The sequence below is a fragment of the Salmo salar genome, chromosome ssa06, assembly GCF_905237065.1.
Source record: "Salmo salar chromosome ssa06, Ssal_v3.1, whole genome shotgun sequence".
Classification (NCBI taxonomy): Eukaryota; Metazoa; Chordata; class Actinopteri; order Salmoniformes; family Salmonidae; genus Salmo; species Salmo salar.
The window spans coordinates 93,297,143-93,324,642 of record NC_059447.1 but is presented as its reverse complement, the minus strand read 5'-3'; the positions used below and the strand labels follow the sequence as shown (position 1 = coordinate 93,324,642).

At 45.8% G+C, this 27,500-nt stretch overlaps 2 protein-coding genes across 4 annotated transcripts in view; one reads left to right on the top strand and one right to left on the bottom strand.

The window, feature by feature from the left end:
* nbas (NBAS subunit of NRZ tethering complex) overlaps nt 1–14,789 on the bottom strand; it is a 307,080-nt gene extending 292,291 nt beyond the window's left edge. The window contains exons 1-6 of the mRNA XM_045721215.1: nt 14,659–14,789; nt 14,087–14,138; nt 11,779–11,815; nt 11,484–11,561; nt 8,794–8,841; nt 8,500–8,543 (exon numbers count right to left, since the gene is read on the bottom strand). Coding sequence (XP_045577171.1) covers nt 8,500–8,543; nt 8,794–8,841; nt 11,484–11,561; nt 11,779–11,815; nt 14,087–14,138; nt 14,659–14,751 — 352 coding nt within the window. The 5' untranslated portion in view covers nt 14,752–14,789. The remainder of the gene's footprint in view (nt 1–8,499; nt 8,544–8,793; nt 8,842–11,483; nt 11,562–11,778; nt 11,816–14,086; nt 14,139–14,658) is intronic.
* Nucleotides 14,790–16,767: 1,978 nt separating this feature from the next.
* ddx1 (DEAD (Asp-Glu-Ala-Asp) box helicase 1) overlaps nt 16,768–27,500 on the top strand; it is a 62,720-nt gene continuing 51,987 nt past the window's right edge. For all 3 annotated transcript variants that reach the window (XM_045721212.1, XM_045721211.1, XM_045721213.1), the window contains exons 1-5: nt 16,768–16,851; nt 16,985–17,036; nt 19,670–19,733; nt 19,824–19,853; nt 25,136–25,232. In XM_045721212.1, coding sequence (XP_045577168.1) covers nt 16,836–16,851; nt 16,985–17,036; nt 19,670–19,733; nt 19,824–19,853; nt 25,136–25,232 — 259 coding nt within the window. In that variant the 5' untranslated portion in view covers nt 16,768–16,835. The remainder of the gene's footprint in view (nt 16,852–16,984; nt 17,037–19,669; nt 19,734–19,823; nt 19,854–25,135; nt 25,233–27,500) is intronic.

Genomic DNA, 27,500 nt, shown 5'->3' with positions numbered 1-27,500 from the left:
AAAATGCGTTATAGATCAGTCACTGTCATTAAAAAAAAAAAGCAAATCTAAAGAAGTGGTAGATCTGTTCTACTTTGGTTATTTCTACGCTCCCCGTTGTTGAGTTCGTTTCTGTATACCAGCTTCAAAAAACAGCTGAAAATACAATATTTTTTCTTATGGAAAATATATTTTCACAGCAGTTTAGATGGCATAATAATTCTCTTTTACGTCACATGCTGAAATAAGAAAACTATTAGAATTTAAGCAATCAGAAAATGGAGAAGTGATTAGTGTAATACCCAGCATGCTTTGCAACTACATTTTTTTTATTTTAAGGTTGGTCATTTAGCAGACGCTTTTATCCAGGGCGACTTCAGTCAGTGCATTCAACTAAGGTCGATAAACATCCAGAGAGAGAGAGGGAGGAAGGGGGAGAGGGGGGGAGGAGGAAAGGAAGGCCTGGCAGGGGGGAGTGAGAGAGAGAGAGAGGGGGGAGAGAGAGAGAGGCAGGCAGGGGGAGAGAGAGAGAGGCAGGCAGGGGGAGAGAGAGAGAGAGGCAGGCAGGGGGAGAGAGAGAGAGAGGCAGGCAGTGGGAGAGAGAGAGAGAGAGAGGGAAAGGGGGGAGAGAGAGAGAGAGAGAGAGGGAAAGGGGGAGAGAGAGAGAGAGAGGGAAAGAGGGGAGAGAGAGAGAGAGAGAGAGAGAGAGAGAGAGAGGGAAAGGGGGAGAGAGAGAGAGAGAGAGAGAGGGAAAGGGGGGGAGAGAGAGAGAGAGAGAGAGAGGGAAAGGGGGGAGAGAGAGAGAGAGGGAAAGGGGGAGAGAGAGAGAGAGAGAGAGAGAAGGGGGAGGGAGGGAGGGAGGGAGGGAGGGAGGGAGGGAGGGAGGGAGGAGGGAGGGAGGGAGGGAGGGAGGGAAGGGAGGGAGGGAGGGAGAGGGAGGAAGGAGGGGGAGAGGGGGGAGGGAGGGTAACTGTAAGCGTCGTTGTAGTTAAAGTGGTCTGTTAGTTGAGGAAACTTTCTACACGAGTTCTGAAGCTACTGGAAAAGGCTTTGAACAAGACCGACAGGAGCATTAACGTTCCCTCCTGAATTCTCTGTTCGGCTACTGTTAATTAAAAACTTCTCCAATGTGACATAGTGCTTTCTTCATTAAGTTGTGGTGTTAAAAAAAAAAATGGATTAAATGCTTTCTTTGACGTTGGGAAACACAAAGAAATATGCTTTATTGCACCAAAAAAAGTTGAAGTTAAGATTTTTTTTTTAAATGGATACTCAAAGTTCAATCAACTTAATATGAACAATTTCTTTCCATCTGTTTAGAGTTCAAGCCACTAATAAGTTGAGCGTTTAATTAACAATAACCTAATAAAAGTTCAAATGTACTTTCTCAATGTTCAAGCTGATACAACTCAAATCTGTCCCCCTTTACAGGGTCACAGTGACGATTGGTTTGAGTAAAGACTACAAAAAAAAAATCACTTCCAGTCTACTCTGATACGGCAGCACAACAGGCTCACACAAAAGCTGAGCAATGACGGCACATTGGAGTTCACAGTGTGTGGTGTGTGTGTGTGTGTGTGTGTGTGTGTGAGCATCACACTTTCAAAATCCTAACGTCGCTTAGCCTCGCGTTAAAAACAACAGTTATTCCTGTAGTTTGAGTCTTTACCATACCGAGTTGAAATATCCAGCAAAACATTTTGAATAGCATTGTTTGTGCTGTAACTATTTAACTTTTGTCTAAAAATACAAGTACAAACGCATACGAGTTGTACCCATTTTGGGTGATGAGAGCACGCATTTTGGGTGATGAGAGCAGCCATTTTGGGTGATGAGAGCAGCCATTTTGGGTGATGAGAGGACCCATTTTGGGTGATGAGAGGACCCATTTTGGGTGATGAGAGCAGCCATTTTGGGTGATGAGAGCAGCCATTTTGGGTGATGAGAGCAAGCCATTTTGGGTGATGAGAGCAGCCATTTTGGGTGATGAGAGCAGCCATTTTGGGTGATGAGAGCACGCCATTTTGGGTGATGAGAGCAGCCATTTTGGGTGATGAGAGCAGCCATTTTGGGTGATGAGAGCAGCCATTTTGGGTGATGAGAGGACGCCATTTTGGGTGATGAGAGGACGCCATTTTGGGTGATGAGAGCACGCCATTTTGGGTGATGAGAGGACGCCATTTTGGGTGATGAGAGCAGCCATTTTGGGTGATGAGAGCACGCCATTTTGGGTGATGAGAGGACGCCATTTTGGGTGATGAGAGGACGCCATTTTGGGTGATGTAATGGCATAGAATAAATGAAAATACTACGTCTTCATCTAACTGACTTCTTCATTTAACCTGGGTCTTCTCTCTCTGATTGTTTTCCACTACATAAGGAGTGTTCAGCCAAATAGAAGAAAACAGCCTGGGGGAGGCATTCTTACCATGTAATTCAAGTGCTCACCTAGCAAGAGGCTGTTGTATTGTATATACTGTACTTTATACCATCCTGATGTAATGTATCACAAGCCACCTTATAAACAATGCCGCTTCATATAATGTTTACATACCCTACATTACTCATCTCATATGTGTATACTGTACTCTATACCATCTACTGCATCTTGATGTAATGCATCACTAGCCACTTTAAACAATGCCACTTTATATAATGTTTATTTACCCTACATTGCTCATCTCATATGTATATACTGTACTCTATACCATCTACTGCATCTTGTCTATGCCGTTCGGCCATCACTCATCCATATATTTATATGTACATATTCTTACTCATTCCTTTACACTTGTGTGTAGAAGGTAGTTGTTGTGAAATTGTTAGGTTACTTGTTAGATATTACTGCACTGTCGGAACTAGAAGCACAAGCATTTCGCTACACTCGCATTAACACCTGCTAACCACGTGACCATTAACACCTGCTAACCATGTGACCAATACCATCTGCTAACCACGTGACCATTAACACCTGCTAACCATGTGTATGTGACCAATAAAATTTGATTTGATATTGCAGTGTATATATGAAGTGCACATGCGATTTGTAGTTTGCAAAACAAATACCCCACTGGATTGACTAAAAACAAAATCATAATAATCATTCTGCCAGGTAAGCATAGGCTACTTCCTAGTTAACAATTCATTTATACTTTTTTATTTTTTAGGGGGGAGGGTTTAAGATTAGCATCATTGCTAACGGCAACACAAAGTGGGTAGACGTCCACTCTAGTTCCCTCGTCAGAAAGTGGCAGGAAATATGCATCACTCATGAATTCTGTTCACGTCCGACGATTAAGTCGGACAGCTATAGGATTCCTTACTGAGGTCAATGCATTTCTGAATATTGTTAAAATTCAATTTTAAAATAAATGCCTGGATTCCCGGAGGGAGCCCTAACGATAATAACCGGACCAGAATAAAACCTCTTCACACTCCAGAATGTTCCTGAAGTGATGATTCACCACCTTCATAGAAAGTTTTACTCCTTCATCTGTAGATAATCACCAGCCGCCTACGCAAATTAGGCAGACTAATCTCTCTCTCCCCCTCCCTCTCTCTCTCTCTCCCCCTCTCTCTCTCTCCCCCTCTCTCTCTCTCTCCTCCCTCTTCCCCTCCCTCTCCAATGTGATTCGTTAGGCTACACTGACTGACGAGACCAGAGTCACTCACTTTAGCGTCACTGTCTGGCAAGTCACGACATCCTAGGCAATTAAACCTAGGAAATCCTTTTGTTTTAATTGCCCTGATGCGATACCATGGAAACGTAACCACGTAGCGTGATTTGTGAATGACAAAAAGGGAGGATAGGAGATGGACTTTATTCAGTCTGTTAGACACCTTATGCAATGCCTTCGGAAAGTATTCACACCCCTAAACTTTATCCCCTTTGTTACGTTGCAGCCTTATTCTGAAATGGATTAAATTATTTTCCTCATCTACACCCCATAATGACAAAGCAAAAACTTTTTTTTGTAGTGTTGGTTAATATATAAAAATAAAAAAATTGAAATCACATTTAAATAAATATTCAGACCCTTTACTCAGTACTTTGTTGAAGCACCTTTGGCAGCGATTACAGCCTCGAGTCTTCTTGGGTATGACGCTACAAGCTTGGCACACCTGTATTTGGGGAGTTTGTCCCATTCTTCTCTGCAGATCCTCTCAAGCTCTGTCAGGTTGGATGGGGAACGTCGCTATTTTCAGGTCTCTCCAGAGATGTTTGATCGGGTTCAAGTCCGGGCTCTGGCTGGGCCACTCAAGGACATTCAGAGACTTGTCCTGAAGCCACTCCTGTGTTGTCTTGGCTGTGTGGTTAGGGTCGTTGTCCTGTTGGAAGGTGAACCTTCGCCTCAGTCTGAGGTCCTGAGTGCTCTGGAGCAGGTTTTCATCAAGGATCTCTCTGTACTTTGCTCCGTTCATCTTTCCCTCGATCCTGACTAGTCTCCCAGTCCCTGCTGCTAAAAAACATCCCCACAGCATGATGCTGCCACCACCATGCTTCACCGTAGGGATGGTGCCAGGTTTCCTCCAGACGTGACGCTTGGCTTTCAGGCCAAAGAGTTCAATCTTGGTTTCATCAGACCAGAGAATCTTGTTTCTTCTAGTCAGAGTCTTTAGGTGCCTTTCTGGCAAACTCCAATGTGCCTTTTACTGAGGGGCTTCTATCTGGCCACTCTACCATAAAGGCCTGATTGGTGGAGTGCTGCAGAGATGGTTGTCCTTCTGGAAGGTTCTCCCATCTCCACAGAGGAGCTCTGTCTTAGTGACCATCGGGTTCTTGGTCACCTCCCTGACCAAGGCCCTTCTCCCCAGATTGCTCAGTTTGGCCGGGCAGCCAGCTCTAGGAAGAGTCTTGGTGGTTCCAAACTTCTTCCATTAAGAATGATGGAGGCCACTGTGTTCTTGGGGACCTTCAATGCTGCAGAAATGTTTTGGTACCCTTCCCCCAGATCTGTGCCTCGACACAATCCTGTCTTGGAGATTTACGGACAATTCCTTCGACCTCATGGCTTGGTTTTTGCTCTGACATGCACTGTCAACTGTGGGACCTTATATAGACAGGTGTGTGCCTTTCCAAATCATGTCCAATCAATTGAATTTACCACAGGTGGACTCCAATCAAGTTGTAGAAACATCAAGGATAATTCATAGAAACAGGATTCACCTGAGATCAATTTACAGTCTCCTAGAAAAGGGTCTGAATACTTCTGTAAATATGGTTTATATTTTTGATAGATTTGCAAATAATTTCTAAAAACCTGCTTTCGCTTTGTCATTATGGGGTAGTGCGTGTAGAATGATGATAAAAAAAAAATCATCCATTTTAGAGTAAGGCTGTAACAAATCAAAATTTGGAGAAAGTCAAGTTGTCTGAATAGTTTCCAAACACACTGTATGAACTGGTCAACACCTGCAGTAAATTGTCTACTATGAGCCACTACTCAGCCTGGCTGGCTATGTGAAACAGGCCAAAGGAAAAATGGGGACAGAAAACAATAATTAGGCTAAGAGGATTTCGACTCCACTTTTTCACAAACATCATGCTCTCTCCCTGGGTTTCTCTGCGGAGAGAAATCTCTCCCTGGGTTCCTCTGCGGAGAGAAATCTCTCCCTGGGTTCCTCTGCGGAGAGAAATCTCTCCCTGGGTTTCTCTGCGGAGAGAAATCTCTCCCTGGGTTCCTCTGCGGAGAGAAATCTCTCCCTGGGTTTCTCTGTGTAGAGAAATCTCTCCCTGGGCTCCCCTGCGTAGAGAAATCTCTCCCTGGGCTCCCCTGCGTAGAGAAATCTCTCCCTGGGTTTCTCTGTGTAGAGAAATCTCTCCCTGGGCTCCCCTGCGTAGAGAAATCTCTCCCTGGGCTCCCCTGCGTAGAGAAATCTCTCCCTGGGTTTCTCTGTGTCGAGAAATCTCTCCCTGGGTTTCTCTGCGTAGAGAAAGACAACTTGTACCAGGAGGCGGGACAGAAAGCAGACTGTGTTTCCTTGTCGTCGCTGGCTTTGTGACGGACAGGCGCCTATCCAACCAATAGAGCACGAGGAGATGCATATCCTTCATTCTAGCGGTAGAGGGCTTCACGGACTAGCCAATTGAAACGTTTAAAATGAAAAATAGCCAAGTTTAATAAGAAGCGGAATGGAAAACACTGCTCTCATTGGCTAATGCTGATCAACTTTCCCATCTCACACTGCAAGAGCGATGCAGACTGGGCCAATAAAAACCAACACCTTGGAAAGAGGGGATCGGTAGCCTTCAGACCGCGTCTTCGAGCGTCGGTGACGGCTGCGTGCCTCTGAGTATTTAGTCTCCCATCTCAGAAACCTGACTGGGACTGCTAATTCACAGGCAGAATTGTGAAGGGTGACGCCCAGCTTTAGCCTGTGATGTAGTCATGGTGATTAGGAACTGGAGGAGGTGAATCAGGTGTGTTGGTCCACCAGTGTATCCTACCAACTGCGCATAAACACAGACACTACGGTCATAGAAAAATCCACTCAGAGCAAAAGTCCAATGTCAGATAACGAAAGGCCAAACTTCAAAATATTCTGATTATATTCACTCAGTCATTCTTCTAGTCATATGACGACTAAACCTGGGTCCAACGCCATGGGACGGACCAAAACCTCAGACAAAACTGTAGAGCTTGAAAGAGAATTTCTCCTGGACTTTTCTGTCTTGTCTTCACTCATTCTCATCACGCTAGATCAGAATACCGTAATTTCCAGACTATTAAGCGCACCTGAATATAAGCAGCACCCACTGAATTTAAAAAAAATATTATTTTGAACATAAATAAATCGCAGGTGCCTCCCGGTACATTGAAACAAATGAACTTGACACAGGCTTTAACGAAACACGGCTTGTAACAAAACATTTGAAAGCGGGAAAAATCCATATATTAGCCACGTCATTGTTTATTAAGCCGCGAGATTCAAAGCGTGGGGAAAAAAGTTGTGGCTTATAGTCCGGAAATTACGGTAATCAAAACATCTGTGTGTATGAGGTCTGGTTCATCTCCGGTAAGGTGAGAGTCAGATAAAAAAGAGCAAAGTATTTTATCTTATTCGACGGTACGAGACAGTATTTCATAATAAAGGTTCTACAGGTGCTTTAGGAGTAGTGAGTGATCCCAGGGTGCTTTATGAGTAGTGAGTGATCCCAGGGGGCTTTATGGGTAGTGAGTGATCCCAGGGTGCTTTATGGGTAGTGAGTAGTGAGTGATCCCAGGGTGCTTTATGAGTAGTGAGTGATCCCAGGGGGCTTTATGGGTAGTGAGTAGTGAGTGATCCCAGGGTGCTTTATGGGTAGTGAGTGATCCCAGGGTGCTTTATGGGTAGTGAGTGATCCCAGGGGGCTTTATGGGTAGTGAGTGATCCCAGGGGGCTTTATGGGTAGTGAGTGATCCCAGGGGGCTTTATGGGTAGTGAGTGATCCCAGGGGGCTTTATGGGTAGTGAGTAGTGAGTGATCCCAGGGTCCTTTATGGGTAGTGAGTGATCCCAGGGTGCTTTATGGGTAGTGAGTGATCCCAGGGTGCTTTATGGGTAGTGAGTGATCCCAGGGTGCAGTAGTGAGTGATCCCAGGGTGCAGTAGTGAGTGATCCCAGGGTGCAGTAGTGAGTGATCCCAGGGTGCTTTATGAGTAGTGAGTGATCCCAGGGTGCTTTATGGGTAGTGAGTGATCCCAGGGTGCTTTATGGGTAGTGAGTGATCCCAGGGTGCTTTATGGGTAGTGAGTAGTGAGTGATCCCAGGGGGCTTTATGAGTAGTGAGTGATCCCAGGGTGAAGTAGTGAGTGATCCCAGGGTGCAGTAGTGAGTGATCCCAGGGTGCTTTATGAGTAGTGAGTGATCCCAGGGTGCTTTATGGGTAGTGAGTGATCCCAGGGTGCTTTATGGGTAGTGAGTGATCCCCGGGTGCAGTAGTGAGTGATCCCAGGGTGCTTTATGAGTAGTGAGTGATCCCAGGGTGCTTTATGGGTAGTGAGTGATCCCAGGGTGCTTTATGGGTAGTGAGTGATCCCAGGGTGCTTTATGAGTAGTGAGTGATCCCAGGGGGCTTTATGAGTAGTGAGTGATCCCAGGGTGCTTTATGGGTAGTGAGTGATCCCAGGGTGCAGTAGTGAGTGATCCCAGGGTGCTTTATGAGTAGTGAGTGATCCCAGGGTGCTTTATGGGTAGTGAGTGATCCCAGGGTGCTTTATGGGTAGTGAGTGATCCCAGGGTGCTTTATGGGTAGTGAGTGATCCCAGGGTGCAGTAGTGAGTGATCCCAGGGTGCTTTATGAGTAGTGAGTGATCCCAATCTAGGACTTATTTTTGAATCAAATGTTGCAATTGTGATTTGAATTAAAATTTAGAGCAAAACACTTTGGTGAACTGTTGGAATCATGGAAATAGAAGGATTATTCCAACTACAACAAATGAAAATGCCAGGGAGGAGTTATTGTGACAGGGTAGGAACCAAAGTGTTGATAAGCGTTTCGTAGCTTCACGTATTCCTCTTTGATTTGGAAGATACTTACCCTGACACTTCCCAATGACGGAGCCAAAGTCATCCCTCGCAGACCTGGTGGAGAAAAACACACACACACACACACACACACACACACACACACACACACACACACACACACACACACACACTGCATGTAACCTTAAAAAAGGTGAAATGGACCTCTATGTATTAGGCATTACGGTTAGACACAGCACCCTGCTGACTGGGAGGGTTTCTACTGAGTAGACAGAACATCTGATAAACTTTTTAAACATTTTGAGTCATTTTAGTTTAGAACGGACATACTATCTCACATCATTACCTGATCTCAACACACTGGTCCTGAACCACAGCCAGCAGCTTCCCATTACTGGAGAGAGATGAAGGAGAGAGAATTAGGACTTCTAAGCCCTTCTAACCAGCAGGTAGCCCAGCGGTTAGAGCATTGGACTAGTAACCAGCAGGTAGCCTAGTGGTTAGAGGAGGCAGGTAGCCTAGTGGTTAGAGCGTTGGACTAGTAACCAGCAGGTAGCCTACTGGTTAGAGCGTTGGACTAGTAACCAGCAGGTAGCCCAGTGGTTAGAGCGTTGGGCCAGTAACCAGCAGGTAGCCTAGTGGTTAGAGCGTTGGACTAGTAACCAGCAGGTAGCCCAGTGGTTAGAGCGTTGGACTAGTAACCAGCAGGTAGCCCAGTGGTTAGAGCGTTGGACTAGTAACCAGCAGGTAGCCCAGTGGTTAGAGCGACAGGTAGCCTAGTAGTTAGAGCGTTGGGCCAGTAACCAGCAGGTAGCCTAGTGGTTAGAGCGTTGGACTAGTAACCAGCAGGTAGCCCAGTGGTTAGAGCGTTGGGCCAGTAACCAGCAGGTAGCCTAGTGGTTAGAGCGTTGGACTAGTAACCAGCAGGTAGCCCAGTGGTTAGAGCGTTGGACTAGTAACCAGCAGGTAGCCCAGTGGTTAGAGCGTTGGACTAGTAACCAGCAGGTAGCCTAGTGGTTAGAGCGTTGGACTAGTAACCAGCAGGTAGCCCAGTGGTTAGAGCGACAGGTAGCCTAGTAGTTAGAGCGTTGGGCCAGTAACCAGCAGGTAGCCTAGTGGTTAGAGCGTTGGACTAGTAACCAGCAGGTAGCCTAGTGGTTAGAGCGTTGGACTAGTAACCAGCAGGTAGCCTAGTGGTTAGAGCGTTGGACTAGTAACCAGCAGGTAGCCCAGTGGTTAGAGCGACAGGTAGCCTAGTAGTTAGAGCGTTGGGCCAGTAACCAGCAGGTAGCCTAGTGGTTAGAGCGTTGGACTAGTAACCAGCAGGTAGCCCAGTGGTTAGAGCGTTGGACTAGTAACCAGCAGGTAGCCTAGTGGTTAGAGCGTTGGACTAGTAACCAGCAGGTAGCCTAGTGGTTAGAGCGTTGGACTAGTAACCAGCAGGTAGCCCAGTGGTTAGAGCGTTGGACTAGTAACCAGCAGGTAGCCTAGTGGTTAGAGCGTTGGACTAGTAACCAGCAGGTAGCCCAGTGGTTAGAGCGTTGGACTAGTAACCAGCAGGTAGCCCAGTGGTTAGAGCGTTGGACTAGTAACCAGCAGGTAGCCCAGTGGTTAGAGCGTTGGACTAGTAACCAGCAGGTAGCCTAGTGGTTAGAGCGTTGGACTAGTAACCAGCAGGTAGCCCAGTGGTTAGAGCGTTGGACTAGTAACCAGCAGGTAGCCTAGTGGTTAGAGCGTTGGACTAGTAACCAGCAGGTAGCCTAGTGGTTAGAGCGTTGGACTAGTAACCAGCAGGTAGCCTAGTGGTTAGAGCGTTGGACTAGTAACCAGCAGGTAGCCTAGTGGTTAGAGCGTTGGACTAGTAACCAGCAGGTAGCCTAGTGGTTAGAGCGTTGGACTAGTAACCAGCAGGTAGCCTAGTGGTTAGAGCGTTGGACTAGTAACCAGCAGGTAGCCTAGTGGTTAGAGCGTTGGACCAGTAACCAGCAGGTAGCCTAATGGTTAGAGCGTTGGACTAGTAACCAGCAGGTAGCCTAGTGGTTAGAGCGTTGGACTAGTAACCAGCAGGTAGCCTAGTGGTTAGAGCGTTGGACTAGTAACCAGCAGGTAGCCTAGTGGTTAGAGCGTTGGACTAGTAACCAGCAGGTAGCCTAGTGGTTAGAGCGTTGGACAAGTAACCAGCAGGTAGCCTAGTGGTTAGAGCGTTGGGGACTAGTAACCAGCAGGTAGCCTAGTGGTTAGAGCGTTGGGCCAGTAACCAGCAGGTAGCCTAGTGGTTAGAGCGTTGGACTAGTAACCGAAAGGTTGCAAGTTCGAATCCCCGAGCTGACAAGGTAAAAATCTGTCGTTCTGTCCCTGAACAAGGCAGTTAACCCACTGTTCCCTGTTAGGCCGTCATTGTAAATAAGAATTTGTTCTTAACTGACTTACCGAGTTAAATAAAGGTAAAATAAATCATATGACAAACTAAATCTGACTAAATGAACCCTGAGGTCAAAATAAAGGCAAAATAAACAAAAACAAAAAAGGTCAGAGGTCAGACTTCATGTGTGTCACGTCCTGACCAGCAGAGGGAGTAGTGGTGTAGTATTTTGGTCAGGACGTAGCAGAAGAAGTCTGTATGTGTTGTCTAGTATGTCTGTTTCTGTGTAAGTCTTGTGACTCCTGATCAGGAACAGCTGGGGATCGTTGTTCCTGATTGGGAGTCATATATTTAGGAGTATGTTTGTCACTTGGGTTTGTGGGTGGTTGTGCTAACACTGCTAGTCTTTTTGGTTGTAGTTAGCATGTTAGCCTGTTAGCCTGTTAGCATGTTAGCCTGTTAGCCTGTTAGCATGTCGTGAGTTTCGTGTTTATTGTTTTCCTGTGTATACTTTGCTTTCATTTATTATTCTTTACATTAAAAGATGAGTATCCACATTCCGCCTGCAGTTTGGTCCATTCAACACGACTTCAACTATTACGACAATGTGAATGTATGAAGGGTGTGGTCTGGTCTGGTGCGGGACGGTGCGTGTGTACTGTACTGTACTGTACCTTGCTAGCACCAGCTGCCAGCTGATCTGCTTGTTGGCCAGTCGGACCAGGCCAGGCGGCAGAGAGGAGCTCGAGGGACTGGTACAAGATCACAGTTAAAAAAATAAAAAAAAATCAGTCAGCTGGTTACACACCACAACAACAGGACCAATACAATAGCATAAACATTAGTAAAGTCAATTTGACAAAAACTATAATACGGTTTTACTAAGCTGGAAGGAGTTACAGCCTACATGGGGGTAAATTGTAATGAAATAGTTGATGAATTTTGATGTGAGTGATATGAAGAGCTTACCTGTACCACAGGTAGTGTAGGATGAACCTACAAGGCCCTAAAACAGATATGGAGAACACAGGGTGAAGAGTGGCTAGGATCATACATCCACGTCACAAGGAAGTGGAAGTCCTAGTGTCTTCCAGCACATATGTAACGTTCAGTTACTTCCCAAATGGTGCCCCGTAGGGGCGTGGCGCCAATCCCCCCCCCGTAGGGGCGTGGCGCTAATCCCCCCCCGTAGGGGCGTGGCGCTAATCCCCCCCCCCCGTAGGGGCGTGGCGCCAATCCCCCCCCGTAGGGGCGTGGCGCCAATCCCCCCCCGTAGGGGTGTGGCGCCAATCCCCCCCGTAGGGGCGTGGCGCCAATCCGGGCTCTGGTCAAACGTAGCAGGGTCGTCCGACAAAATGAGTGAGACCCATCATGAAAATATCCGTCAGAACTACCATAATTTCCGGACTATAAGCCGCTACTTTTTCCCCAGGCTTTGAACCTCGCGGCTTAAACAATGACGCAGCTAATATATGGATTTTTCTCGCTTTCAAATTTTTTTATAAAAAAAAAAAACACATTCTGTGACGTGCTCAGTTTTTTGGCGGCATGAAGCTTTCATTAGACCAATGAAATTGCCGAACGGGTTTTAAGGTCAAACAACTATGTTTGTTTACTGTTTAGATTAAATCGAGCGCTCTCAAACTTCCCATCATTCTGATTACGGTAGTCATTTTGTCACCCTCATCATGGCAAAGACATGGAGAAATGCATATGATGCAGCTTTCAAGTTGAAGGCGATTGATCTGGCTGTTGGAAAAGGAAATAGAGCTGCTGCACGGGAGCTTGGTCTGGAGCAATGACTTTCTTGGTAGGCTACTGTTTACTGCAAATCTTTTATTTTTTGTTACAAGCCGTGTTTCGTTAAAGCCTGTGTAAAGTTCATTTGTTTCAATGTACCGGTAGGCACCTGCGGCTTATAGACATATATATTTTTTAAATTAATTCAGTGGGTGCGGCTTATATTCAGGTGCGCTCAATAGTCCGGAAATTACGGTAATTAAATAGGCCTTCATTGATTTATTGAACAACTTTATTTTCATGTAGATAAACCTCACCTATTAACGGTAGTGTTTACCAGAGGTGGGACCAAGTCATGTGACTCGGGTGTTTACTAACGATGATAAGCAGCTCACTTCGTCTATTAAACGTTGCACATCTCTTCATCTTTCCAACTTCAAGTTTAAACCCGGATAGCTAATCCGCCACATTACCACCCCGGGCGGCTAATCCGCCACATTACCACCCCGGGCGGCTAATCCGCCACATTACCACCCCGGGCGGCTAATCCGCCACATTACCACCCCGGGTAGCTAATCCCCCACATTACCACCCCGGGCAGCTAATCCCCCACATTACCACCCCGGGCAGCTAATCCACCACATTACCACCCCGGGTAGCTAATCCACCACATTACCACCCCGGGTAGCTAATCCGCCACATTACCACCCCGGGCAGCTAATCCGCCACATTACCACCCCGGGCAGCCAATCCGCCACATTACCACCCCGGGTAGCTAATCCCCCACATTACCACCCCGGGTAGCTAATCCGCTACATTACCACCCCGGGCAGCCAATCCGCTACATTACCACCCCGGGACTCTTAAAATCTACCTGTCCCAGTGGCAGGTGGACCAAAATATTATTGTACTGCTGACAACATTTTAATAACGTTTTTTTTTTTTTTTGCACGTTTACCGACACTGATCATATCCAACAGGTGCTGCACGTTCGTAATTCATCAGTTATTCTGCGCTCTGGAACACTCAGACGAGAGTGCTTTGAAATCAGAGTAGATTAACGAAAACAGCATATAACAAAACTTAAAGGGTATAGCACACCTTGGTCTACTAATCGGATATTAAAATCTGAAATCGTAACAGCAAACCAATTTCTTACACTACCACAAAAAAAAATACTTTTAAGGAGTCGAAACAATTTTCCTTCATGGAAAAGTAGCATTCGTTAAATTTAACCTCTTGGGAAAAAATGTTTTGTATTAAGTTGAACATGTGCTCTTTATGACAGAATGTCAAAATTAGGTGAAATATAAAAACAAATAATTGAATAGCAAGTTAGACTTCTCAAACCGAATAGGTGGAACGACCCAGCAGGCTCTGGTCAAACTAGGGGGGAATAGAGGGTGACGTGGGAGGCAACCTTGGGCTTGCTTCCAATATGATCAATATATTCTTAACATGAATAAAAAACGAATACAGTATGAAAAACCAGATCAGCGAGGGGAGGGGGGGAGATGCCTAGATGAACCCGTCTTACCTGTCACAGCCTTGGCAATAACAGATGAACTGTGCTCCTTGTTGCCTCGTAACTGCAAATGACAGAGAGTTACAGTTGGTTATTTATCTTTCTATACACACCCTGAATTACAGTGTCATTGGGAAACAACCAATTTGCACAAGTGTGATGATACTAGGACCCCAAAAACATCTTCCCTGGATAAAGTACAGAATATAGTAACGTCAAGACAGATAGCGTCAACAACAAATTCACAACAGACTAGTAAAAACTAAAACTAAAAAAATATCCAACTACACATCAACGCTAAAGTTATAAACTTCCTTATTTTCATAGATTTTGTTTACGTTGACTGAATATTTAACTGCACGTAATGTTGATTCAATGCCAATCCATAACGTGTTATCAACAGTGACTGAGTGGAAGATGTGTGCGACGTGGCTAACACAGCAATTAGCTCCCTGTAACGATACTAACGCTAGATAGCTAGCTAACGTTAGCTAGCTCATTTACAGGCTGAACAATCTCTTCCAACTTGGCATGACATTTCCGTTTATATGTTAATAATGAACCGAATCAGATTTTATACAAACCTGAGTGTCGGTTTCGGGTGGCCATTCCGTATTTATAAGTAAATCATACAAAATATTCTCATCTTCCACTTCAACGTTGCTAACATCAGCCATGTTTGCGTGGATAGTTGTCACAAACTACGGAATGTCGGATGGGACCAAAAAGGACTGTTTAACAAAACGCGGTTTACATTTAGGCAGTTTTACCAAAGACTATTACAACTAACCCAAGATAGAAACAGAGACTTTCGTTTCCAATAAAGAGAAAATGAATCATAGTGGAGCAGAACAAGCAAGTACGAAATGTAGTCCACTCTGTTTGTTACATATTCTAGTTCTGGAAAGAGAAAACTTTATTTCAGATTTAAATGTTTCATCGAAGAGAATATTTTTGCAGAATTTCGGCCAAAATCCATCTCGGGTCATCTTCTCCTCCTGTCCGCCACTGGGCTTCCTCTCATCACCATCTTTGGTAGTGAGAGGAAATGCTTCACATTTTTACATCGGTTGAAATATCTGTCTTATTGTCCCATCTGTGGTTTTTACCAAGGCGGAGTTACAATGAATCAAATTATACACTGATTCATAAGATGTGTCGATGCTATTAATATGTGTGATTTATATCAATTATAATGACCTAAAATATTTTAAAAGTACTCGTTTTATGGAAACTACATTAAAAAGGCCAAAATAAACAATTCAGAGCAGCTACTACCATTCAGATCAGTTCAAAAGATGCAGCAAAATGTCAGACTTACAAATAAAACACATTTTGTTACCTTGCAAAAAGAAACTGAACTATATTTTAAGACAATTAAATACTCTGCCAACAAAAAAAACTGTTTATATTATAAATATGTGTATGACCCCTAAGTTCCTTGTGTAATGTGATATTGTCCTCACATATCAAAGCTGCAGGCTAAGGTTAAATGTAGACATGGTTTCCTCTATCGTAATCGCTCCTCTTTCACCCCAGCTGCCTTACTAACCCTGATTCAGATGACCATCCTACCCATGCTAGATTACGGAGACATAATTTATAGATCGGCAGGTAAGGGTGCTCTCGAGCGGCTAGATGTTCTTTACCATTCAGCCATCAGATTTGCCACCAATGCTCCTTATAGGACATTTCACTGCACTCTATACTCCTCTGTAAACTGGTCATCTCTGTATACCCGTCACAAGACCCACTGATTGATGCTTATTTATAAAACCCTCTTAGGCCTCACTCCCCCCTATCTGAAATATCTACTGCAGCCCTCATCCTCCACATACAACACCCGTTCTGCCAGTCACATTCTGTTAAAGGTCCCCAAAGCACACACATCCCTGGGTCGCTCGTCTTTTCAGTTCGCTGCAGCTAGCGACTGGAACGAGCTGCAACAAACACTCAAACTGGACAGTTTTATCTCAATCTCTTCATTCAAAGACTCAATCATGGACACTCTTACTGACAGTTGTGGCTGCTTTGTGTGATATATTGTTGTCTCTACCTTCTTGACCTTTGTGCTGTTGTCTGGGCCCAATAATGTTTGTGCCGCATTTTGTTTTGTGCTGCTACCATGTTTTTGTTATGTTGTGGTGCTACCATGCTGTGTTGTCATATGTTGCTGCCTTGCTATGTTGTCTTAGGTCTCTCTTTATGTAGTGTTGTGTTGTCTCCCTTGTCGTGATGTGTGTTTTGTCCTATATTTATATATATGTATATGTATTTTTTTTTATATATATATATATATATATATATATATATATATATATATATATATATATATATATATATATATATATATATATATATATATAAATATATATATATATATATATATATATTTCAATCGCATCCCCCAACCCGCAGGAGGCCTTTTGCCTTTTGCTAGGCCGTCAGTGTAAATAACAATTTGTTTTTAACTGTCTTGCCTAGTTAAATAAAGATTAAATACTTGTGTTCCCCATGTACTTTTTGTATGGATTTGTTAATAACAATAATGAATGAAGTAGTGACTATGAATGAAGTAGTGGGATGTTTTTTTTTGGTGTATCTATATTTGTCTTTTGTATGATGTTTTATTTTTCCCTTTGCACAATGGATTTGAAATAGTTTTCCAGTTCACTTCCGGTCCAGTTGGTGGCGACGTACACATTAAATTAGCGAGAAGAAAGACGTCACATCCGTTTTTGGTCAAAACTCGTTGGCAAATATGGCAGCGTTTTCTGGTAAGAAATGAAAAATATATATTGTTTTTTTTAACTGTATTGTTACTGTTATCAGTAGTTATCTATCAGTTAAGACATTTTCAGATTGATTGAAGTCCTTTTTCTGCCAGTAATGGTTTCCTTTGGTCCACAGAATTGGGCGTTATGCCTGAAATCGCACAAGCAGTCGAGGAGATGGACTGGCTGTAAGTTAGTCCAGGTTTTCTCTAGTCCACCATGTCCATCACAGCAATGGAGTTGGTCTCAAATCTCTACCTTTAAACCCTTTGACCTGTACCTATGTTTGTCCTGTGTAGCTGCGTGACTTATTTTACCTGAAATCCATACTTTTTGTTGTGTATTATTACCGACCACCGGCTGTTTCGTCATATCGGTTGACAGCGACTCGATGTTACCGGAGGTGCATTCCGCCCCGAGTCGTCGCGACTCCACTGAGATATGTAGTTAGCCAGGGTGTTATGTCGTTTTGCTATATATTCCCGTGTTGTTTTAACTCTGTTTTTAATGCTAAACATATTTTATTTTTTATCAGTGACCATAAATGTCTCATGAAGTTATCCATACGGACTAGAGGGACTGACTGCGCGTTGACACTCCTGTATTCATTGATAACGTTAACATCAAATGTATTTATAAAGCTCTTACATCAGCTGATATCTCAAAGTGCTGTACAGAAACCCAGCCTAAAACCCCAAACAGCAAGCAATGCAGGTGTAGGTGCCATCTACATGCACACTAATAATTCGATATTAAACTTGATTGTGGCACAAGGCTGTCTATAGCATTAGTTATGTGATCCTCTTACTCTGCTTAGTTTAACCTGCGGCAATTAAAAAAATCTAATTTATCATACACCGATTATTAAACCAACGTTTTCTGAGCAATCTGTCGAATTAGATCGCGTTGGTAAATTCACTCTGGTCGTCTACTCCGATTTCAGATCACTCTTCTGAGTGTGTCAGGTAACAAAATAACTGCTGGATTTATCAACTCTCAACACCTGTGGAATATGGCCGGTGTCAGTCCCACTGTAGCTCAGTTGGTAGAGCATGGCGCTTGCAACGCCAGGGTTGTGGGTTCGATTCCCACTGGGGGGCCAGTGTTTAAAATGTAATAAACATGTATGCACTCTACTGTAAGTCGCTCTGGATAAGAGCGTCTGCTAAATGACTAAAATGTAAATGCAAAAAAGCAGGTAGCCTAGCAAAAAAAAAAGCGTCATTATATTGTTGCCAGCAGCACAGTTAGTCACCAATATGCCCTGGATAACATGAAAACAGCCTAACCAGCTCTGCTAGGGAGAGTTAAATGTTCAGAGTGAGGTGTTGAATTATGTGTCTGGAAGTAGCTAGCAAGCTAGCCAACGTTAGCCAGTTAGCTTGGGTGTTTGACTGGCGTTGTGAGGTCAGAACGCTCGGATCAACCCTAACTCCTCGGTCAGTGCGTCTGAGGATAGTGAGCTGTGTTTACGTCTGGAAGTAGCTAGCCTGTAGCTTGGGTGTTTGACTGGCGTTGTGAGGTCAGAACGCTCGGATCAACCCTAACTCCTCGGTCAGTGTGCGCTCTGAGAGCAAAACGCTCTTTATTTACCAACGCCCACTCTGGAGTGAATTAACGAACGCACCCGTAATCCGTTTTATTCGGCGTTCCAGTGGCGTTTTTGATCTGCGCAAACTTCCCTCTGACCGTGGCAGCCCCTTTAAATCAGCAGTCTGCACTGACCGTGGCAGCCCCTTTAAATCAGCAGTCTGCATTGACCGTGGCAGCCCATTTTAAATCAGCAGTCTGCACTGACCGTGGCAGCCCCTTTAAATCAGCAGTCTGCACTGACCGTGGCAGCGCCTTTAAATCAGCAGTCTGCACTGACCGTGGCAGCCCCTTTAAATCAGCAGTCTGCACTGACCGTGGCAGCCCCTTTTAAATCAGCAGTCTGCATTGACTGAGGCAGCCCCTTTAAATCAGCAGTCTGCACTGACCGTGGCAGCCCCTTTAAATCAGCAGTCTGCACTGACCGTGGCAGCCCCTTTTAAATCAGCAGTCTGCATTGACTGAGGCAGCCCCTTTAAATCAGCAGTCTGCATTGACCGTGGCAGCCCCTTTAAATCAGCAGTCTGCACTGACCGTGGCAGCCCCTTTTAAATCAGCAGTCTGCATTGACCGTGGCAGCCCCTTTTAAATCAGCAGTCTGCATTGACCGTGGCAGCCCCTTTAAATCAGCAGTCTGCATTGACCGTGGCAGCCCCTTTAAATCAGCAGTCTGCATTGACTGTGGCAGCCCCTTTTAAATCAGCAGTCTGCATTGACCGTGGCAGCAGTTACGCCGATACGGCCTCTCAGCAGTCAGATCATTCATACTACTTCCGGTTTGCGGAGCTGTTAAGGAAGGAAGGAAGGAAGTGAGTTTGTTTATACAGGGCCACCCGCCCCTATCTACGATCAACCAATCATGTCTATAACGGATCCTAACTCCGAATAAAATAGTCTATGCAACAAAAAACCGTGGCCAATGTGGTAAGACGTTTATTTTGATTGTCGATTTTTATGCTTTTTATCAAAAGTCCCATCACTAACCCGATTTCAGACGTGTCCATATCAACAGGATTATTATGGATATTGTAATGAAACGGGTAGGAAGCAGGTCTCGAACCCTCGACCTTCTGAGCCCGAAGTCCGGCGTACTCGAGAGGCAGAGTCGGTATCCGCGCTTATAAACCCAGTGTCAGTTACAATATTGTTATTACAAGGTCACGTTGACGTTGTAAACAAACTATTCTGTTAATCTGACTTTCCACTGTCGTAACTACTGACTGTGTCCCAGCCTCCCTACAGACATCCAGGCCGAGTCCATTCCGTTGATCCTGGGAGGAGGAGACGTACTCATGGTGAGAAACCGGTTAAAACTAAACGACTGATGATTCCTCGCCACGTTCGGCGTATTGACTCCAGCTGTGTCTGATTTGTGTTGTTTTCAGGCGGCAGAGACTGGAAGCGGGAAGACGGGGGTGAGTACAAAACGCCTTTCCTCCATACGGTGTCAAAACCGGCATCGACTAGAGTTCAGGGGCTCTTGATACGGGACTTTTCTATCCTAATGATAAATAATTAACAATCGATAAGCCTTGACTAATTCCCAAAGGTTTGTGTAAGACACTGGGTTTAATAATAATAATAATAATAATAATTAGGCAAGGACTCGGCTTTCTGCAAAACGTTCGTACAGTTTATTGACGAGAACGTTCTGCCGTCCATTTTACAGAACATTATTATATACCAGGCTCCTCGTTTACGCACACACATTACACACTAACATCAAGAGTTAATTGTCCTCTTCCTCAGAACTGTCAAAACCGTAAATCCTGATTCTGCCGACCAGTATTTTACTACTCTGAGATGAAGGAAACCTGGAGGGTTCAAGCTAGGGTTAACAGTTGTTGATATTTACTCAAACACACAGCCAACCAATTCCTCTTTTATTATAGTCAATCTCCTGAGACTTATGCTTAAAACACTTTAGTTACTCGCTCTACAGGCTATATAGACCATATCTCTAAATTCAGGGTAGAATTATTTAATCATTTACACTCGAGCAGAAATCTCCTGCAAGAGTTCTCTAAACCTTTTTCTAGCTAGTTTTAAAACTAATGAGACATTTCTAGCTTTCAAATAGGCCCGTTGTTTTCTCCTGTTCCCCAGGTCCTTAGTGTACAATGTGTTTTCTGTCAATATACCTGGTCAAATAAATGGATCATAAACAACTAAAGGGGCCCCAAATAATTTATAACTCTTCTGCATTTTCTACAATTCTGTTATTTTCTTTTCTCAATATTACACTTATTCGTAGACAAACAAGGGAAACGGATGTTCTGAGTCCATGTCAATATTTAAATCGCATCAAAAGACCAATTTTTATCTGAGCATTTAGAAAGAGGATTTCATCGGGTCTAGCCATGTTTCTGTTAGGCCTACTACTACTGCTACTGCTGCTGCTGCCACACCTGTCACGGCACAGTTTGAAAAAACAATGGCCGCCCAATTCAAAGGAATAATCTGATCTTTCTGTCAGGTAAGTTTACTTTGCAGGTAACAAGTTCATTTGAGAAGGGTTTTAGAGGAAAGTCTACGGACAGGACCGCTATAAATACTAGCACGGCTAACTGGCTCCGTATTGGCTCACTAAACAACCAGACGGGCATTATTGCTGTTATAAACATGTTATATATATATATAAACATGTTACCAACCTAATAAGAAGAGTGAAGATATCTTTTGTCATACCCTTGGTCTGATATACAATGTATTTTCATCCAATCAGCATTCAGGGTTCGAACCAGCCATTTTTTATAATTATTTTTAAGCCAATAGTGGCTTACCAGGGGTGGGATAATGTCAAGGTGGCTTTGATTGGATAGTAGCTGGACGGTTTGATTGGATAGTAGCTGGGAGCTTTATGTTGGGACAGTTTGATTGGATAGTAGCTGGGAGGTTTATGTTGAGACAGTTTGATTGGATAGTAGCTGGGAGCTTTATGTTGGGACAGTTTGATTGGATAGTAGCTGGGAGCTTTATGTTGGGACAGTTTGATTGGATAGTAGCTGGGAGGTTTATGTTGGGACAGTTTGATTGGATAGTAGCTGGGAGGTTTATGTTGGGACAGTTTGATTGGATAGTAGCTGGGAGGTTTATGTTGGGACAGTTTGATTGGATAGTAGCTGGGAGGTTTATGTTGGGACAGTTTGATTGGATAGTAGCTGGGAGCTTTATGTTGGGACAGTTTGATTGGATAGTAGCTGGGAGCTTTATGTTGGGACGGTTTGTGGTGGAATGCATGTACTTCCTGAATGTTCCTCCAAGCTACAGGTCGCTGTCTACCTGTTAAAGTCCCGACTTCTAGTGGACCTACTGGACTCTAGTCCCAACCAGAACCTACTGGACTCTAGTCCCAACCAGAACCTACTGGACTCTAGTCCCAACCAGAACCTACTGGACTCTGGTCTAAACCAGAACCTACTGGACTCTGGTCTAAACCAGAACCTACTGGACTCTGGTCTAAACCAGAACCTACTGGACTCTGGTCTAAACCAGAACCTACTGGACTCTGGTCTAAACCAGAACCTACTGGACTCTGGTCTAAACCAGAACCTACTGGACTCTGGTCTAAACCAGAACCTACTGGACTCTGGTCTAAACCAGAACCTACTGGACTCTGGTCTCAACCTACTGGACTCTGGTCTCAACCAGAACCTACTGGACTCTGGTCTAAACCAGAACCTACTGGACTCTGGTCTCAACCAGAACCTACTGGACTCTGGTCTTAACCTACTGGACTCTGGTCTCAACCAGAACCTACTGGACACTGGTCTCAACCAGAACCTACTGGACACTGGTCTCAACCAGAACCTACTGGACACTGGTCTCAACCAGAACCTACTGGACTCTGGTCTCAACCAGAACCTACTGGACTCTGGTCTCAACCAGAACCTACTGGACTCTGGTCTCAACCAGAACCTACTGGACACTGGTCTCAACCAGAACCTACTGGTCTAAACCAGAACCTACTGGACACTAGTCTCAACCTACTGGACTCTGGTCCCAACCAGAACCTACTGGACTCTGGTCTAATGGCATTTGGCATTCCTTTCTCCCGTGGTACTACTGTCAATAAAATGTAAAGGTCGAGATTGAAATCTAAATGTATAATATTGTAACTACCCACAAGTTGACATTAATTCAAAACATAAAATACTGCCCTTTCCATCCCCCTCTCTCTCTCTGCCCCTTCCTCTCCCCTTTCCATCCCCCTCTATCTCACTGCCCCTTCCTCTCCCCTTTCCATCCCCCTCTCTCTCACTGCCCCTTCCTCTCCCCTTTCCATCCCTCTCTCTCACTGCCCCTTCCTCTCCCCTTTTCCATCCCCCTCTCTCACTGCCCCTTCCTCTCCCCTTTCCATCCCTCTCTCTCACTGCCCCTTCCTCTCCCCTTTTCCATCCCCCCTCTCTCACTGCCCCTTCCTCTCCCCTTTCCATCCCCCTCTCTCTCACTGCCCCTTCCTCTCCCCTTTCCATCCCTCTCTCTCTCACCGCCCCTTCCTCTCCCCTTTCCATCCCCCTCTCTCTCACTGCCCCTTCCTCTCCCCTTTCCATCCCCCTCTCTCACTGCCCCTTCCTCTCCCCTTTCCATCCCCCTCTCTCACTGCCCCTTCCTCTCCCCTTTCCATCCCTCTCTCTCACTGCCCCTTCCTCTCCCCTTTCCATCCCTCTCTCTTACTGCCCCTTCCTCTCCCCTTTCCATCCCTCTCTCTCTTTTACTGCCCCTTCCTCTCCCCTTTCCATCCCTCTCTCTCTTTACTGCCCCTTCCTCTCCCCTTTCCATCCCCCTCTCTCTTTTACTGCCCCTTCCTCTCCCCTTTCCATCCCTCTCTCTTACTGCCCCTTCCTCTCCCCTTTCCATCCCTCTCTCACTGCCCCTTCCTCTCCCCTTTCCATCCCCCTCTCTCTCACCGCCCCTTCCTCTCCCCTTTCCATCCCCCTCTCTCTCACTGCCCCTTCCTCTCCCCTTTCCATCCCCCTCTCTCACTGCCCCTTCCTCTCCCCTTTCCATCCCTCTCTCTCACTGCCCCTTCCTCTCCCCTTTCCATCCCTCTCTCTCCTTACTGCCCCTTCCTCTCCCCTTTCCATCCCCCTCTCTCTCACCGCCCCTTCCTCTCCCCTTTTCATCCCCCTCTCTCTTACTGCCCCTTCCTCTCCCCTTTCCATCCCCCTCTCTCACTGCCCCTTCCTCTCCCCTTTCCATCCCCCTCTCTCACTGCCCCTTCCTCTCCCCTTTCCATCCCTCTCTCACTGCCCCTTCCTCTCCCCTTTCCATCCCTCTCTCTTTTACTGCCCCTTCCTCTCCCCTTTCCATCCCTCTCTCTCTCACTGCCCCTTCCTCTCCCCTTTCCATCCCTCTCTCTCTTTTACTGCCCCTTCCTCTCCCCTTTCCATCCCTCTCTCTCTCACTGCCCCTTCCTCTCCCCTTTCCATCCCTCTCTCTCTCACTGCCCCTTCCTCTCCCCTTTCCATCCCTCTCTCTCACTGCCCCTTCCTCTCCCCTTTCCATCCCTCTCTCTCTCACTGCCCCTTCCTCTCCCCTTTCCATCCCTCTCTCTCTCACTGCCCCTTCCTCTCCCCTTTCCATCCCTCTCTCTCTCACTGCCCCTTCCTCTCCCCTTTCCATCCCTCTCTCTCTCACTGCCCCTTCCTCTCCCCTTTCCATCCCTCTCTCTCTCACTGCCCCTTCCTCTCCCCTTTCCATCCCTCTCTCTCACTGCCCCTTCCTCTCCCCTTTCCATCCCTCTCTCTCTCACTGCCCCTTCCTCTCCCCTTTCCATCCCCCTCTCTCTTTTACCGCCCCTTCCTCTCCCCTTTCCATCCCTCTCTCTCTTTTACTGCCCCTTCCTCTCCCCTTTCCATCCCTCTCTCTCACTCACTGCCCCTTCCTCTCCCCTTTCCATCCCTCTCTCTCTCACTGCCCCTTCCTCTCCCCTTTCCATCCCCCTCTCTTACCGCCCCTTCCTCTCCCCTTTTCCATCCCTCTCTCTCTCACTGCCCCTTCCTCTCCCCTTTCCATCCCTCTCTCTCTCACTGCCCCTTCCTCTCCCCTTTCCATCCCTCTCTCTCTCACTGCCCCTTCCTCTCCCCTTTCCATCCCTCTCTCTCACTGCCCCTTCCTCTCCCCTTTCCATCCCTCTCTCTCACTGCCCCTTCCTCTCCCCTTTCCATCCCTCTCTCTCACTGCCCCTTCCTCTCCCCTTTCCATCCCTCTCTCTCTCACTGCCCCTTCCTCTCCCCTTTCCATCCCTCTCTCTCTCACTGCCCCTTCCTCTCCCCTTTCCATCCCTCTCTCTCTCACTGCCCCTTCCTCTCCCCTTTCCATCCCTCTCTCTCTCACTGCCCCTTCCTCTCCCCTTTCCATCCCTCTCTCTCTCACTGCCCCTTCCTCTCCCCTTTCCATCCCTCTCTCTCTCACTGCCCCTTCCTCTCCCCTTTCCATCCCTCTCTCTCTCACTGCCCCTTCCTCTCCCCTTTCCATCCCTCTCTCTCTCACTGCCCCTTCCTCTCCCCTTTCCATCCCTCTCTCTCTCACTGCCCCTTCCTCTCCCCTTTCCATCCCTCTCTCTCTCACTGCCCCTTCCTCTCCCCTTTCCATCCCTCTCTCTCTCACTGCCCCTTCCTCTCCCCTTTCCATCCCTCTCTCTCTCACTGCCCCTTCCTCTCCCCTTTCCATCCCTCTCTCTCTCACTGCCTAGGCCTTCACTATCCCAGTGATCCAGATAGTGTATGAGACTCTGAAGGATCAGCAGGAGGGGAAGAAGGGGAGAACAGCTGTGAAGACTGGTGGAGCAGGTAAGACAGACAGACAGACAGACATCTCTTTGACCTGTCGTCAGTGCTTGAAGTGGGCCGGCGCCATCCGGCGTGGAGTCTCGGCCCGGTGTGGCGTCTCGGCCGGCGCCATCCAGAGAACAACCGTAATGCATTTTTTTTTTTTAGGGCCAGTACCGATTTTTTTTTTGGGGGGTCAAGATCAATATTCAATGTCATTAAATTAGGAAGTTGATGTTTCTCAGAGACGGCTATATATCCATTAATACAATTATACATTCAGACAGTACATGTGCCTTTGGTTAAAAACTATGTCACATAAGATTATTACAGTCTGGTTAATACAGGTGGTGTTATTGATTAACTGGGTTAGATGGTATCGGTCTGGTTAATACAGGTGGTGTTATTGATTAACTGGGTTAGATGGTATCGGTCTGGTTAATACAGGTGGTGTTATTGATTAACTGGGTCAGATGGTATCGGTCTGGTTAATACAGGTGGTGTTATTGATTAACTGTGTTAGATGATATCGGTCTGGTTAATACAGGTGGTGTTATTGATTAACTGGGTTAGATGGTATTGGTCTGGTTAATACAGGTGGTGTTATTGATTAACTGGGTTAGATGGTATCGGTCTGGTTAATACAGGTGTTATTGATTAACTGGGTTAGATGGTATCGGTCTGGTTAATACAGGTGTTATTGATTAACTGGGTTAGACGGTATCGGTCTGGTTAATACAGGTGGTGTTATTGATTAACTGGGTTAGATGGTATCGGTCTGGTTAATACAGGTGGTGTTATTGATTAACTGGGTTAGACGGTATTGGTCTGGTTAATACAGGTGGTGTTATTGATTAACTGGGTTAGACGGTATTGGTCTGGTTAATACAGGTGGTGTTATTGATTAACTGGGTTAGATGGTATTGGTCTGGTTAATACAGGTGTTATTGATTAACTGGGTTAGACGGTATCGGTCTGGTTAATACAGGTGGTGTTATTGATTAACTGGGTTAGACGGTATCGGTCTGGTTAATACAGGTGTTATTGATTAACTGGGTTAGATGGTATTGGTCTGGTTAATACAGGTGTTATTGATTAACTGGGTTAGATGGTATCGGGTCTGGTTAATACAGGTGGTGTTATTGATTAACTGGGTTAGATGGTATCGGTCTGGTTAATACAGGTGGTGTTATTGATTAACTGGGTTAGATGGTATTGGTCTGGTTAATACAGGTGGTGTTATTGATTAACTGGGTCAGATGGTATCGGTCTGGTTAATACAGGTGGTGTTATTGATTAACTGGGTTAGATGGTATCGGTCTGGTTAATACAGGTGGTGTTATTGATTAACTGGGTTAGACGGTATCGGTCTGGTTAATACAGGTGGTGTTATTGATTTAAAGCAACCGCGTGACACGGCGAACGCGATTGGTCGACCGTCTGCTGGGTGGGGCGTTTTAGGAATTCAACCAATGACGGAACATCTCTGTCAACGACACCATGCAATGCATCCTGGACCAAAGAGGAAGACGAACAGGACTTTACACATTTTCTGAGAGAGAGAGAGAGAGAGAGAGAGAGAGAGAGAGAGAGAGAGAGAGAGAGAGAGAGAGAGAGAGAGAGAGAGAGAGAGAGAGAGAGAGAGAGAGAGAGAGAGAGAGAGAGAGAGAAGAGAGAGAGAGAGAGAGAGAGAGAGAGAGAGAGAGAGAGAGAGAGAGAGAGAGAGAGAGAGAGAGAGAGAGAGAGAGAGAGAGAGAGAGAGAGAGAGAGAGAGAGAGAGAGAGAGAGAGAGAGAGAGAGAGAGAGAGAGAGAGAGAGAGAGAGAGAGAGAGAGAGAGAGAGAGAGAGAGAGAGAGAGAGAGAGAGAGAGAGAGAGAGAGAGAGAGAGAGAGAGAGAGAGAGAGAGAGAGAGAGAGAGAGAGAGAGAGAGAGAGAGAGAGAGGAGAGAGAGAGAGAGGAGAGAGAGAGAGAGAGAGAGAGAGAGAGAGAGAGAGAGAGAGAGAGAGAGAGAGAGAGAGAGAGAGAGACTAGCTGCCAGGCATTTAATGATTTAAAAAAAAAAAGTAAATCTTATTTTATAAAATGAGCAACAAGTCAATAAGATAGTTCTGGGAGCTAGCCGTTCTCCTCTGGGAGCTAGCCAGCCGTTCTCCTCTGGGAGCTAGCCAGCCGTTCTCCTCTGGGAGCTAGCCAGCCGTTCTCCTCTGGGAGCTAGCCAGCCGTTCTCCTCTGGGAGCTAGCCAGCCGTTCTCCTCTGGGAGCTAGCCAGCCGTTCTCCTCTGGGGCTAG